Below are 14,540 nucleotides of genomic sequence, written 5' to 3'. Positions count from 1 at the left end.
CGTGCGGCGTCGCCAGCGATCTGCAGACATCCGACGCAGCGGTGCAGCAAAGCGAAGCGTGGCGAGCAGGCATTGATACGCCCAAGCCAACCCCCTGCTTTTATCCGAGGCGCGAGGAACAATTCAGCAAGACGAACAAAGAATTGTTCCGCCTCCCCAAATGGCTGAAATGCCGCCGGCTTGGCCCAAGCCGTGGAGAAGAAGTGGGCTCCGCACCCACGCCCAAACGCCGTTCCACTTCCTCGTCAACAGCCGGTGACGGAGCGTGCGAGCGCGCATGCACCGAACGATCCGCCGTCCATGGAACCTCTGCCCGTCCTCTCCGACAATGTCGCCCCCTAGCAGCTACAGCAGCAGCAGTACCTACGCCATATCCCGCTATCTCCGGCCGTAGCCAGCGATCACGATCCAACCACACCGCCGGACCTCATCTCGCAAACTCCGCTTACCAACGCCGGCCTGCTCGATCGCATAATCAAACACCTATCTTCCCGCATCCACCGCCCTCCCCCTCCCCCTCCCCACCACATCGCAGCAACACCCCCATCCCGCCATGGACGGCCGCAGCGGCACTTCGACGCCCTCGCGCGGCGGCCGCTCGATCCTCGGCGACGCCCTCTCGCGCGCCCCCATGCGCCGCTCCTCCTTCGATCGCGAGACGGGCCTCTTCGACTCCACGCCGCGCCGCTTCTCCACCGGCGCCGAGCTGATGCCCATGCCCAGCTCGCTGCAGGCCAGCACGCCGCTGCACGACGCCGCCGAGTGGGAAGCCGGCACCAAGGGCTCCGGGTCGTGCACGCCGCGGGAGCAGGGAGGATCGCGCACGGCGGCGGCCAACGCTGCGGCGGCGCGGTTCGACGCGTGCGCTTCGACGCCGTCGATCGCGCGGCTCGCGGCGCTGACGACGCCGTGCTATTTCCACAAGAGGTTCGGGGACGCGGTGGACATCGCGAAGGTGCTGGAGGAGATCCAGGGTGATGATCAGCTGTCGCATAGCAGGCTTATGCAGACGGCGGCGGGCGTGAGGGAGGTGTCGAGGCAGTTGCAGAAGAAGCCGCTGAGGCGGGCGGTGCGGAATGTTATGATTATCACGAAGGCGAGGGACAATAATTTGGTCAGCTTGACGCGGGAGTTGGCGATTTGGTTGCTGAGGACGCCGCGGTATGGGAAGGATGTCGGCGTCAATGTGTACGTTGACTCGAAGCTGAGGAAGAGCAAGAGATTTGATATGGAGAGCATTGTGGACGAGGACGAGAGATTCAAGGACATGCTGCGATTTTGGTCACCACCCTTGTGTTTGGAGCGGCCGGAGATTTTCGACTTGGTCATTACGCTCGGAGGCGACGGTACGGTACTATTCACTTCCTGGCTTTTCCAGCGCGTCGTCCCACCCGTGCTATCTTTCTCGCTGGGCTCGCTGGGGTTTCTGACGAATTTCCAATTCGACAACTACAAAGAGCAACTCAACCGCATCATGGGCGAGGCTGGCATGCGCGTCAACATGCGCATGCGCTTCACCTGCACCGTCTACCGCTCCGCCGCCTCGACAAGCTCCACAGCACCCTCCACCACCCCCTCGACTTCGACATCCACAACCTCCCTCTCCACAACCCCCACCAGCCTGCCCGCACAACCGCCCGCGCAAACCGACAAGATCGAAGGCGAAACCCACGAAGTGCTCAACGAGCTCGTCATCGACCGCGGCCCCAGCAGCTACATCTCCAGCCTCGACCTGCACGCCAACGACTCCCTCCTCACGCGCATCAGCGCCGACGGCATCATCCTCAGCACCCCGACCGGCAGCACCGCCTACTCGCTCTCCGCCGGCGGCAGCCTCGTCCACCCGGACATCCCCGCCATCCTGCTCACGCCCATCTGCCCGCACACGCTGAGCTTCCGCCCCATGCTGCTGAACGACGACATGGCGCTGAAAGTGGCCCTGCCCGTGACGGGGCGCGGCGGCGCGTTCGTCAGCTTCGACGGCAAGGGGCGCGTGGAGCTCGGCAGGGGCGACGAGGTCGTCGTGCGCGCCTCGCAGTACCCTTTCCCGACCGTCATGGGCCAGCCGCTCGAGTGGTTCGATAGTATCAGCCGCACGCTGCGGTGGAACACGCGGGCGGCGGAGCAGAAGGGGTGGGAGAGGGGCGAGGAGAGGGAGGAGGAGCAGGTCGAGGGGTTCGATATTGATTTTGAGGAGGACGAGGAGGCGATTAGTGCGCGGGATAGTGGGTATGGGGGAAATGGGAGCGAGGGTAGCGGGTTTGTGAATGGTGTTGGGGGTGGGGGTGGGGTGGGTGGGAAGCTGGTTTATCGGTGATGGTGGTGGTGGTTTGGGTGGAATTACTAGGCCATTCAAGGATGGCAAGGCGGTATGCCGACGATAGACACGGCGTGGACAGCGAGCCTCGTGAGGCGATATTTGCAAGCGAAGAAGTCGGCTTGCCGATGGTGCCGTTGAGACCAAGGGCCGATCTATGGACCTGGAGCTATACGATTGTCGCGAATGACATTCGCACAGAGCGGTGACAGACAGAGTGGAGCACCTGCCCGTCTGCCGGCGGGGCGAGGCCATCCCTCCGCAACAAGCGAAGGCCTCGACATATACACTACATGCATACACTATTCGTGCCCCATAGCACAGCGCACACACCGACTTCAAACCAAACCTCACTCCACTGCGCTACATAGCACCTTCACATCCATCATGACCTAAGCACACACGTGCTCGCGAGCGTGCGGCTCCAAGCCACTAGACGCTGGCGCTAGGATCTCGCGCTATGAACGCCGCGGCGTCGACGCGCCCGTTGCACTTGGAACCGTTCGCTTGGGAAGGAAGTCGCAGACTCGAACGCGGTCGCAGGTGGGAGCGGCTGTGCCGGTGCGGGCGTGCGTGCGTGCTTCGCTTACGCTGAGCCGTGCGAGATGGTTTGGTTTGGTTTGGTTTGGTTTGGTTTGGTTTGGTGGGTCAGTTGGGCTGCCTGGAGGGAGTTCTAGACGCTTCGGAGTGATTTTTGGATTTCGCGGCACGTTTTATCGATACAGTACCTTGATAGCAGTACTTGTGCCTCAGCAACCTCGCGTCTGATAAGCAGCGTGCATGCCTTAGCGGTAGGTACCTAGATTACCTTATGCAAGCCACCGGCTGCAGCGAGGAGGATCCCTCGATCGGCACCGGTGCTGTTTCATCAATCAAACAATGCCTTATCGGCCCGTGCCTGATGGATTCGCAGGACGGGATGACGAGGAGGCGGCGTTTCCAAATCGTTCACATGTCGAGACGGTTCACGCATGGGATGGACAGGGGGTGCATGCGGCTGTGTGGGCGGTCGTGCGCGGAGCGAGAGTCGTCAGTGTTGCAGGGGCGGGCTTGCGCTGCGACGTCATAGGGTGCGTGTTGCTGTCTCGGATTGTGGAAATAATGTCGGTGCGGCGGACGTCGTGATGGTGTGTCGTTGTGCGTACGTATGTTGTGTTGATTACAGTGGGAACGTACGTTGTGTTGATTATGGGAAACGCCTCAGGGTCAGGGTCTCTGGTGTTGCTATTTTCTGTCCAAAGTCAAAATTCGCCCTGCCGTGGTGGAAGCTGCCGGGAGCCGAGTTTCGGCTTTCCGCTTCCGTCTGCGAGGCGGATTGATGGCTGGCTGGATGGCTGGCTGGATGACTGGCTGGCTGCACAACTTTTCCATGCTGACGGCTGCTGTGGCTCGTTGGGAAGCCCAGCGTTCAGCACGACTGGCACCGTGACTGCACGGCTGCGCCCGCAACCTGTCTCTGCATGTCGCCATCTCCCTCAACGGCCGTACCGCACAATGCGGCTTGCGTGACGACTCGCGCCACGTACCGTACATCCTAAGGTACATCCATACCATGCGATACCGACATTCGTGTCGATGCGGCTGCCGGAACGGGATGGCGCCTGTCGAGCTGCCGCAGATCGCCTGCCCTGAGCTCGTGCATCCACTGTGCATGCGTATACGCGAGCCGCCAGCATCCTGCGAGAAGGGACTCCTCCATCGCAGGCCCACACCACCGGCGCATGCGCTCGCCAGCTCCATCTGCGCCCCAAGATGCCAGGATGGACCCAATGGGGCCCGTCCCGACGCCCACGACTCGCTGCGAGACGACGGCCGTCCCCGCCTGCCGAGAGGTGCCTCGAGCATCGAAAGGTCGAGACAGACACCTCGCGTCCGCGACGGCAACCCGTTATTCGTCCAAGCCACCGCGGCTCACACGCAAGCGCGGTGGGTCGAGGGCGCTGGCGGCCCTGCTAACCTAGTCTGAACCTGCTCCCTCCCCCCAAGCGCTCCGCCCGCTCCATCTCCGCTGCCAAACCGCCCACGCCGCCAATTTTCTGCTCGCTATCATCGCGCGCGAGGCCCTTGGAGCGCCGACGAGCGAGCCGCGTGCGCTGTCCGCCCTCCCAGACCGCACCCTGCCGGCCAGGGCGATGTGGGTATGTCTGGCACGCCATGCACTGTGGCTCAAAGCTTGATATGTCGCCACGCAGGCCCTGACTCTCCACTGCCATGCTTTTGCTATTTTTCCACCCTCTTATCGCCCTGGGCACCGCGCGCCTGTGTCTCCCCTTATTACGCAGCAGGGCGCGCACCACGTCTCGCTGAGCACAGTCAGCGCTCTGCCCAACCGCTCCGATCGCTGTCTCCTCCTCCAACCCGCTGATCCCTAATCATCTTGTGAGAAAGTGTGGCTTGTCTCTGACGCTCGACTCCGACGCGTTGCTCCGACGTCCTCCTTCACCCGCCTGCATCTGTCGTCGCCGCCCTTGCATCTCTTCTGGATATACCACTTGACACTTCTCTTCTGCGGCGAACCAATTTTGAGCGACACTTTCAGACTCGACGCATTGACGACCTGCAATTTCGTTTTCATTCTGATTACAGCCCAATAACTGATTCCTCACGCTTGCCATCGTTCGTCTGATTTTCCTAGCCCGCACGCTCGCCACGAGTTTCTTTGTTCGACCCGGCCAAACTGGACGTATAATCTCTGAGTCGACTGAAAGCATCGATAATTTCATCTGGACGACTACTGGATTTCTTTGTTCCCCCTAACCCCAGGTCCGTCGACCCGGGCCTGTCGTTACCAACATGTCTACCCCGGTCGAGGAATTGTCCGATCCGTTCGCCGACTATGCTGCCGTGAACGTGACAGCCTCGCCTGCGCACAACTCGCCAAAGCTGATCAGCACCAACATGTCGAGCGCCGAGGGCAGCCGGCCGGAAAGCCGCAGTGGCGACAAGCCCAAGGACAACAAGAAGAAGCGAGTCGGCTTCGGCGAAGACCCTCGAGGACGCAGTGCACGCAACAGCTTCATTGACATGCCGAATCGGGGTAGAGCCCTGTCGCCGCCTCCGCCCGGCAAGCAAGACTCGCCGGAAGCCAGCGGGAAAGTAACGCCCGTTGGTGGTGGTCTCTGGCAGCCGCCTAGCAGCGGTGATGCCCTGTTGACGCCTCGTGACGAAAGCAACAAATCTCTCATCCCCGACCTTTCACCGCAACAAACAGCCCAGATCTACAGGGCCTTCGATGGAACGCTCCCTCGACCTCGGCCTGCTATTCGAAGGTCACCGTCGGATAACGGCACACCGACTGCCACCATTGAGGAGGAAATCGAGAGTGGGGATGAGCAGGGCAAGTGGCGGAAGAAGAAGGCCCAGGAAGCCTTTGAACGAGGAAAGCGCTTGGAGCAATCGGAGCGTTTCCACTCCGACCCCAACTCCAGAGAGGTGTCTCCAGAACGTAAGAAGTTTGGAAGATCGAGTGTGCCAGAGCTTCGCATGGACAACATCCCGCTCAGGGAGCTCAAACGCCACAGGAATGAGAGTGCCATTATGGATGACGATGACGATGAGTACTTCCCTACGCCTCCAACGTCCGCTCGCCCTGAAGGAATGGAGGCGTCGGAAGCACAGAAGCTCGTGCGAAGGCACACGCTCCACAACCAGCATGTTTTCCACGCCGAGACTGGTTCGGGTTCTCGCTCTGGCGCGGTGACACCCACCGAGGAATCCGGATTCATCGAAGACTACCACCCGCGTCCTGAGCAGTACCGAGGCGGAATCCTAGGAAACCTGCTTAAGCTTTACCAGCACCCGCACGAGCATGAGGGACATCGTCGCTCGTCGAGCAACCTCCCAAAGGCTCATATGAGATCGTACAGCGGCGACACTGCTATCTACAGTGCCGAGCCCACCCCGAACAACTCCCCGCCTAGGTCGGGTGCTTCTACGCCGGATCATCGCAGGTCTGGGTCGTCGCGCCATTGGTATTCTCCCAAGCACAGAAGCCCGTCGTCATCGTCTCTTGCGCAGCTCATCGGATCGTCCTCCGCTCTCGGCTCTCCCAGTGTCACTGGTCTTGGAGAGCAGGTGCAGCAGCGCCTGAAGGAGCAGCAGAAAGAAGCTGAGAAGCGAAAGGCTCTTGGCAAGAAGTCGCGCAGCGGAAGCGCCATTAACGCCCTTTACAAGAAGAGCCGGCCCAAGATTGCGGACGAGATCAGGATCACAGTCCACATTGCCGAAACCATTGCCAGGCAAAAATACCTCATGAAGCTTTGCCGTGCCCTGATGCAGTACGGTGCGCCTACTCATCGTCTGGAGGAGTACATGTCCATGTCTTCACGCGTTCTGGAGATTGAGGCTCAATTTCTTTATATTCCCGGATCTATGATCATGTCTTTTGACGACCCGACTACGCATACGACTGAAGTCAAGCTGGTGAAGGTTGCGCAAGGCTTGGATCTTGGTAAGCTCAGAGATGTTCACGAAGTGTACAAGGAGGTGGTTCACGACAGAATTGGGGTTGAGGACGCCACGGCCAGGCTGAAGGAGGTGACTTCGCGTAAGCCAAAGCACAGCACCTGGGTTCGCATTCCAATCTACGGCCTGGCATCTGTGTGCGTTGGACCCTTCGCTTTCGGTGCACGATTGATCGACCTGCCTATCGCTTTCATTCTGGGTTGCCTTGTGGGCATCCTTCAACTCGTCGTCGCTCCTCGCTCAGACCTCTACGCCAACGTCTTCGAAATCGGCGCCGCTGTCATCACTTCTTTCCTCGCTCGTGCTTTCGGTAGCATCCGCGGAGGTGACCTCTTCTGCTTCTCTGCCCTGGCTCAGTCTTCCATCGCGCTCATCCTTCCGGGTTACATCGTGCTGTGCGCCTCGCTCGAACTGCAAAGCCGCAGCATCGTCGCCGGTAGCGTGCGTATGGTCTACGCCATCATCTATTCGCTCTTCCTTGGCTTCGGTATCACGATAGGCACTGCTATCTACGGAATCATCGACCGCAACGCCGTGTCCTCCACAACCTGCAAGAACCAAATCTCCGGCCACTGGTTCTTCTTCTTCGTCCCAGGCTTCACCATGTGCCTGATCATCATCAACCAGGCCAAATGGAAGCAAGCCCCGATGATGATGTTCATCGCCTTCGTCGGCTACATCGTCAACTTCTTCTCGTCAGAGCGCTTCTCCGGCAACTCCCAAGTCTCCAACACCCTCGGCGCCTTCGCCATCGGCGTCATCGCAAACCTCTACTCCCGCATCGGCTCGCGCATCGAAAACCGCGCCCTCGACCTCTGGGAAGACCGGCTCCGCCCGCGCTGGAAATCCTTCAAGCGCTCCGTCCTCCACATCAAACCCCGCAAGGACAAGCACCTCGACCCGCCCACCAAGCTCGAATCCCACGGCCACTCGCACGCCAACTCCGACGCCGAGTCCACCTTCGTCCGCCAGACGCGCCGCGTCGGCTACGGCCTCGCGGCCGCCGCCATGCTGCCCGCCATCTTCGTGCAGGTGCCCTCCGGCCTCGCCGTCTCCGGCTCCCTGGTCTCGGGCATCACGTCCGCGGACCAGATCACGGGCAACGCGACCAACGGCAGCAGCACGCTGGACGCGGCGGCCATCGCGGCGGGCGGCGGCCTGAACAGCATTGCGTTTAATGTCGGTTACAGCGTGATTCAGGTCGCGATTGGCATTACGGTGGGGTTGTTCTTGAGCGCTATTGTGGTTTATCCGTTTGGGAAGAAGAGGAGTGGGTTGTTCAGTTTTTAAGAGATGGGTTTCCATTGTTATTATTACTATTGTCATTTTTTTTTTGGGGGGGCTTTTGGTGCTTGAATTTCAGTCGGGTTTCGCGAAAAGAGATGGGTTAGCGTTTGGTTTGGTTTCATTTGCATGTTGGTTCAGGTTGGGCATAGCGTTGGCGCGCGGTGGGTTTGCTTTTCATGTCGCATTTTCATTTTCGTTTTCATTTTCACTGTTTGACGTCGCTGAGCGATTGATACCCTTGATAGACCGATCGCTTGCACTACGATTATTAATTCATCATAGACATAGATTTACAGAGCATAGATACAGACATTGCGAGTCTTTAGGCTGTTGACGGATGGACGTATCGAGCAACTTTCTCTAATCTCTTTCAACGGCGAGGGAGCGGCGATCAACTACATCTCACAGAGCAGAGGTCGAGAGAAGAGCCATTGATGGTCATCAAGGTTGGCTGTTGCGTGTGCAAGTTGTAGGTAGGTAGGCGAGGTGCCTTGCGTTGGTCTTGCCAAGAACATATGAGCAAGTTTGCGAGGTAGGTTGCTGTGCTAGATGCGAGCGAGCGCCGTTGGCGGTTGATGGATTTGGGAAGCCTGCAGTAGTTTTGTTGATCGAGTGATTTTTTTATTATTAATGGTTTGGGCGTGCATGCGTGTGCGTGGGTTTGAGCGGTGCCATGGGCTGGTGTAGGTGCGGGAATTTGTCGTTGGGGTGATGTTTGGCTGTGCTGCTTTTGGCTTGATCTATCTCGATGTTTTCGAGCGGAGGATCTTTCTTTCCCTGTCGATGGGCCGGAAGTTCTGGACCTGGATGCTTCGAAGGCTGTCAATCGACACCGGCCTGGACTTGACAGTCCTCTGCTACAATCAATCGCTACCCAGAGAGACGATTTCCATTCTCTCGCCAGCGCCACCCCAAACCGGCGGAAAAAGAGGGACAGCAATGGCTCACCTCAGCCCTCTTGTGTCTTCGGAAGAGATGCCAATGACCTTCTTCGCCTCAACCTCAACGCCTCTGTACATCGCCTCGTGGCAGCCCAGAACGCAGACCCAGTACGCACTGACTTGTCTGTTCATCGTACTGCTTTGCGTAGTCTCGCGCGGTCTTCAGGTAGTGAAGAGAAAATTGGCGATTCTATTCAACAACCGTGGGGAGAGTGGCGAAGATGAGGAAGAGATCATGGGATGTCATGCGGAGGAAGGTGGAGAGAAGCAAAACAAAAGTGGTAATAGGGATTTTGGGCGTGGAAGAACGAGGACGAAGGGTTTGAGGGGATCTTTACTGGCAGCTGAAGTGGATGTTGTGGCCGTTGGCGTTGGCTATTTGATGTGAGTTGGTGGCTTGTTCTGTCGCGTGTGGAAGACAAGTGCTGATTGCTCTAATTTTCAGAATGCTGGCTGCGATGACGATGAATGTAGGATACTTCCTCTCTGTGATTGCCGGAACGTTTATTGGTTGTCTGCTGGTTGAAGAGGGTACGAACGCTGCTGGATGTTGACGGATGGGCATGCCTAATCTGGTGCTTGTTGACAGGATGAAAGAGATTGAGTTGTGTCGCCATTGGAGACTTGATGGATCGTCCCCAGGACTGCTATGATGATTGATGATCAATGAATTTTTTTTGCTCCCACAAGATTCGTCTTTTGGGATCCATTTCCCACACGTGAGACGAGAGCCATGGTCAACATTTCATGACATGACCTGACATGTGACAGCCGTTTCTCGCCGAGAAGCTGAAGATCACGTGCTGTAACCCTCGATTGGCCGCCCAAAACACGAAATCGAGCCCGCGTAGTATCGGCTTACGAGGACGGGGAGATGGCAGTGTGTCTCTCGAACGACATGTTTGGTGGAAATCGAGACCCGAACAGGTCAAAGATGCAGATAGGTGAACCCGCGTTTGTCCGAGGCAGGGCGGTCGTGCTCGCGTGCCCACACTTCGCTCGGAGGGAGTCTGGGGAATTTTGTGGGCAACAGATGGCGGATGATGTGTGCTACGATGATGCCACGATGCGATCAAGACGGCGATGTTGCGGCCTTGTCAAGTGAAGTCGATGTTGATGGATCTGAGCGTCGCCGACTGATCCTCCATCAAGCCATCCCATTGACTCAGAGCCTCTTGCAGCAGTGAAAATAACAAAATACACTTCACACGGCGGGCCTCGGCAGGGCGTGGGATGTGGTTCGCCCTCTGGTGGGCTCCGCCCGCCCGGCTGCACAGCATCGACGGCGCCCGCGCCAATCCCCGCGGCCAGAGCTCTGACGTCTGCCCTAGCCTGCCGCTGCGGTAGCGGTGCTGCAAGACTCACCGAGCATGTCAACTCTCCGACTCACGCGAGTCTGCTCAGTCTTCCCTCTCGCGATGCACCCCTCCCTCCTGTACTATTAGTCCATTCTTCACCTCTCTCCTTCCCACTGCTTTCCCAATCGCCCACCGCAGCGACTCGTCCCATCACCGCCGCCGTGACGCACCGCACCCACGACCTCCATACACCACCTCGGCATAGGCCTTCGGGCCTTTCGCCTCCCACAAACCCGGCAGTATGGCCTGGAAAGCGACGGCCGAGCTGTCCAACACAATCAAGCACTATGCGAACTTCCCGGCCACGGGTGTGTCGCTGAGACAAATGTACGCATTGGCTGGGTGGATCGGCTGCGGAAGGGTGGAATGAACATTCTCGAAGGGACTGGCGCTGACAGAATTCGATATACAGGGTGCAATTTGGAAGTAATCCTTCGACGGGTGAGTGCTCATTCAAGCCATTGCGGTGCATTGAGGCTCTCGGCTAATCGCAACTATCCCAGGCACTTTATTCAGAGCCTCACAATTCCTCTCAGAGGAGCTTCCTATCCGCCTGGCGCATCGTGTGGAAGAGCTCGCAGACCTTCCAGATGGCTTGAACGAGATGCCCAGCATCAAGAGGGTGCAGGACTGGTATGCGCAGTCATTTGAGGTAGGACTAGACGACTGAGCAATCACCCAGATGGAGAAGCTGATCTCTCTTACCAGGAAATCACAACCTTACAAAAACCCAGTCTTACCACAGAAGTCAAGGAGCGCCTTTCAAGACCTGTCAAGAACCCCAGAGTCGCAAAAGCTCTAAGTGAAACATCCCCAAATCCCAGTATCAAACCAGGCCAGTATAGATCACAACCGCCGAAGGCAGCCGACAAAGAGAATGGGCATGGAAACGGCAACGGGAACGGGAACGGTGACTCAAGAGTGAACGGCTTGCGGAAATACTACAGCGGCATATCGGAAGACAGTGGGAGCTGGCCCCCAGAGCTGGCCGATTACAACAACAAATTCGCCGGGCTTTTGGAGAAGATCAAACGAAGACACGATCCGGTCGTGACGACCGTCGCACAGGGAATTCTGGAATACAAGCGCAAGCGGCAGCGTATGCAGATAGACCACAACATCCAGGCCTTCCTCGACCGCTTCTACATGAGCCGTATAGGCATCCGCATGCTTATCGGCCAACACATCGCCCTGACAGATCAACGCACGCACTCGGATCCCAACTACGTCGGCATCATCTGCACCAACACCAACGTGCGCGACCTGGCGCAGGAGGCAATCGAAAACGCCCGCTTCGTCTGCGAGGACCACTACGGCCTCTTCGACGCGCCCAAGGTCCGCCTCGTCTGCCCACCCGACCTCAACTTCATGTACGTGCCCGGCCACTTGTCGCACATGCTCTTCGAAACCCTCAAGAACAGCCTGCGCGCCGTCGTCGAAACCCACGGCGCCGACAAGGAGGAATTCCCCGTCACGCAGGTGATCGTCAGCGAAGGCCGCGAGGACATCACGATCAAAGTCAGCGACGAAGGCGGCGGAATTCCCCGCTCCAGCATCCCACTCGTCTGGACCTACATGTACACGACCGTCGACCAGACCCCCAACCTCGACCCGGACTTCAACAAATCGGACTTCAAGGCCCCCATGGCCGGCTTCGGCTACGGCCTGCCCATCTCGCGCCTGTACGCGCGCTACTTCGGTGGCGACCTCAAGCTCATCTCCATGGAGGGCTACGGCACCGACGTCTACCTGCACCTCAATCGCCTGTCCTCGAGCTCCGAGCCCCTGCAGTGACAACGACCAGTCATGAGGGACGAATGGTCCATCGCCGCTGCCCCGGGCGGTGTTGCGAAGAACAATGGGCCCGCCTCGCGTTCGACCCAAGGATTGGCGCGCGTCGGAAGACTGCAGAGGGAGAGGGAGAGGGAGAGGGAGGTCCCCAGCCTGACGCTCTCCAGCATGGCTATGCGGCTTAAGAGCAAGGGCGCGGGAGACTTGTCGGCTCGTCGGGAGGTTAGTGAGAGGAGGCAGGTGGGCGATGCGGAGGGATTGGTTAATCCGACGGGCTCTGGCACGCCGTGGTGGCGGAATGTGGGGATGGAGGAGGGGATGTGATGAGACGATGTGAGATAGGGTGAGAAGGAAGGTTGAGTGAAGGTAAGAGGAAGAGAAGAGTAGGGAGGATCTGGATTGTGAACGCTCTAGACGGGCGATGGCGTTTTTGCTTTTTGTCTCTGGGATTTTCTTACTTTTTGGGCACGAAGAGACGGAACGTATCTCCCTTGGAGAGAGGCTCACAGTGCGAGCTCTTGAAGAGGATCGAGATGAGGTAAGACAGGGTACGAAGGGAAGAGTAGACGTCAACCGTCGCCGAGAGAGGAGAAGGAACCGGAGAGGAAACTGGTACATAACAGGACTGGGCTGCATACATGCATTCTGGGCCCACAATCGCCACGAACATTTGAACATATGCTCCCATCATTGTCTCTTTCCTGTGATTTCGAAGTCGCGCAATTCGCCATGGAAGGGAAGGAAACAGGAAAGGAATGTGAGGAGGATGCCCGGAAGGTCAAGTGGGTAGTGCATTGATGATATATGTTGTACAGGAAGAATCAAAGAACGCTTTTGATGGTCATTCAAGTCGTAAGCGGGGTGATGCATCGTTCAATACCGCGCGTCCATGTCTTCAAGATCGTCCATTTCCTCGTCCGCGTCGTCTTGAGCATCGGAATCGTCCTTAGAGGCTTGTGCAGCGTGAGCTTTTGCTCCTTCATCGCCATCTTCGGCCTCGTTCCTCGCCTGCAAACTCGCCTCTTTCAACTTGGCTCTCAAATCCACCGCATCCCCCAGCCCCAACAACTTCGCCTGCTCCGGGCTCAAATCCACCACTAACGGCGCATACTCGCCCGTCTCATCATCTTCATCGTAAGCCGTCGTGTCCATCCGCACCTGCTCCCCGTCCTCCAGCTCCAGCAAGCCAGATTTCGCAAACGATCCACCGAACTGCCACCCGTGCTCGTCCCGGAGGTACGCCTCCAGATCGTCCAGCTCATCCAGCACATCCTGCACCTCCTCAGCGCGCGGCACCATACCCTCCAAACCCTTGCGGAACCGCGCCAGCAGCGACTTCAGCAGATTCCCACCCTCATCCGCCAAATCGATCAACCCGCCCTCGGCATCCTTGCAATGCATCAAGTGCAGCCTCAGCGTCGCGATCGCGCGCACGAACAAATCCGGCTTCGCGCCCACGGCGCTCTTGCACGTGAACAGCAGCGTCAGGATCCGCTTCCACTGCTCCAGACACGACCAGTTGTTCAGCGTCAGCAGCGTCAGGAAGCAGAACTGCAGCTCGCCGAGGATCTCGGTGCCGTCTGGCGAGTCCTGTTGCGTGAGCAGGTCGTTCAGTGCCCAGGAGCGGTCTTGCGCGGCGTCGGTGCGCTCGCGGCCCGTGGCGTCGGCGCGCCAGGTGCGTTTGAGGTCGATGGGGAGGAAGTGCAGGGCTGGTTCTGGGTGCGTGGCGCTGGAGGAGGCGCCGAGGCCGGGGATTTCGTCGAGGTCTTGCGGCGCGGAGGAGGCGGAGGTCAGGTGCCAGGGCGTTGAGGAGCCTTGGGTTATGCGGCTGAGGAGGGAGTCGGTGATGTAGGAGGTCAGTGGGAGCCAGTCGCCGGATTCATCGTGGGCTTCTTCGTCGTTGTCTTTGGTCGATGAGGTTTGTCGATAGGGCGTCAGGCCTTTCTCCCAGACTTCGCCGATGTTGGCGCGCCATCTCAACTTTTCGGTCTCGTCGGTTTCGACGGCGAGGGTCTCGTCGGGTTGCTGCCAACGGGCGATGGTGAGTTGGTGGCGATCGTGCACGCGGAACCAGATGCCGTGGCGGACGGAGAAGGCGGTGCTGGAGCCTGTGAAGACGAAATGCAGGCCCGGTGGGAGGTCTTTGACGCCGCGGAAGCGTGGCGTTGTCGTGAAGGAGAGCAGGTCTATACCGGCGAGGGCCGGTGCCGGGAGGTCGAGGATGAGGACTGCGGCTGTTGTATCCATCGTTCGTTTATCACCGTCCCATGCATGCAGGCGTGGGTTTTACTTTGGATCGGCTGCAGGCTGTCGCTTGGTGATTTGCCGAAGTGCTGGTGGGGCGAGGTGACAATCCGCCGAATTTGACTGGCTCGCCCTCCG

General features: G+C 58.6%; 5 protein-coding genes across 5 annotated transcripts; 4 read left to right on the top strand and 1 right to left on the bottom strand.

Moving 5' to 3' along the window:
- Nucleotides 1–553: 553 nt before the first annotated feature.
- On the top strand, nt 554–2,317 carry WHR41_05963 (uncharacterized protein; the record flags this gene model as incomplete). Its single annotated transcript, XM_069374568.1, has 1 exon — nt 554–2,317. The coding sequence occupies one exon, from the start codon at nt 554–556 to the stop codon at nt 2,315–2,317; it is 1,764 nt and encodes a 587-aa protein (XP_069228725.1).
- A 2,793-nt stretch (nt 2,318–5,110) lies between these two features.
- Nucleotides 5,111–8,071, top strand: WHR41_05962 (uncharacterized protein; the record flags this gene model as incomplete). The annotated part of the gene is made up of 1 exon (XM_069374567.1): nt 5,111–8,071. One exon carries the CDS (start codon nt 5,111–5,113, stop codon nt 8,069–8,071), a length of 2,961 nt encoding a protein of 986 aa, XP_069228724.1.
- Nucleotides 8,072–8,984: 913 nt separating this feature from the next.
- WHR41_05961 (uncharacterized protein) lies at nt 8,985–9,697 on the top strand. The gene is made up of 2 exons (XM_069374566.1): nt 8,985–9,393; nt 9,455–9,697. Exons 1-2 carry the CDS (start codon nt 9,008–9,010, stop codon nt 9,561–9,563), a joined length of 495 nt encoding a protein of 164 aa, XP_069228727.1. The 5' UTR covers nt 8,985–9,007; the 3' UTR covers nt 9,564–9,697.
- Nucleotides 9,698–10,304: 607 nt separating this feature from the next.
- Nucleotides 10,305–12,837, top strand: WHR41_05960 (uncharacterized protein). Its single transcript, XM_069374565.1, has 4 exons — nt 10,305–10,694; nt 10,780–10,808; nt 10,871–11,019; nt 11,076–12,837. Exons 1-4 carry the CDS (start codon nt 10,609–10,611, stop codon nt 12,159–12,161), a joined length of 1,350 nt encoding a protein of 449 aa, XP_069228726.1. The 5' UTR covers nt 10,305–10,608; the 3' UTR covers nt 12,162–12,837.
- Nucleotides 12,838–13,031: 194 nt separating this feature from the next.
- WHR41_05959 (uncharacterized protein) lies at nt 13,032–14,405 on the bottom strand (the record flags this gene model as incomplete). The annotated part of the gene is made up of 1 exon (XM_069374564.1): nt 13,032–14,405. The coding sequence occupies one exon, from the start codon at nt 14,403–14,405 to the stop codon at nt 13,032–13,034; it is 1,374 nt and encodes a 457-aa protein (XP_069228796.1).
- Nucleotides 14,406–14,540: the final 135 nt, after the last annotated feature.

The sequence above is a fragment of the Cladosporium halotolerans genome (genome assembly GCF_011745625.1).
Source record: "Cladosporium halotolerans strain TM138-S3 chromosome Unknown Sca18, whole genome shotgun sequence".
Taxonomy (NCBI): Eukaryota; Fungi; Ascomycota; class Dothideomycetes; order Cladosporiales; family Cladosporiaceae; genus Cladosporium; species Cladosporium halotolerans.
This window is presented reverse-complemented; position numbering and strand designations above follow the sequence as displayed.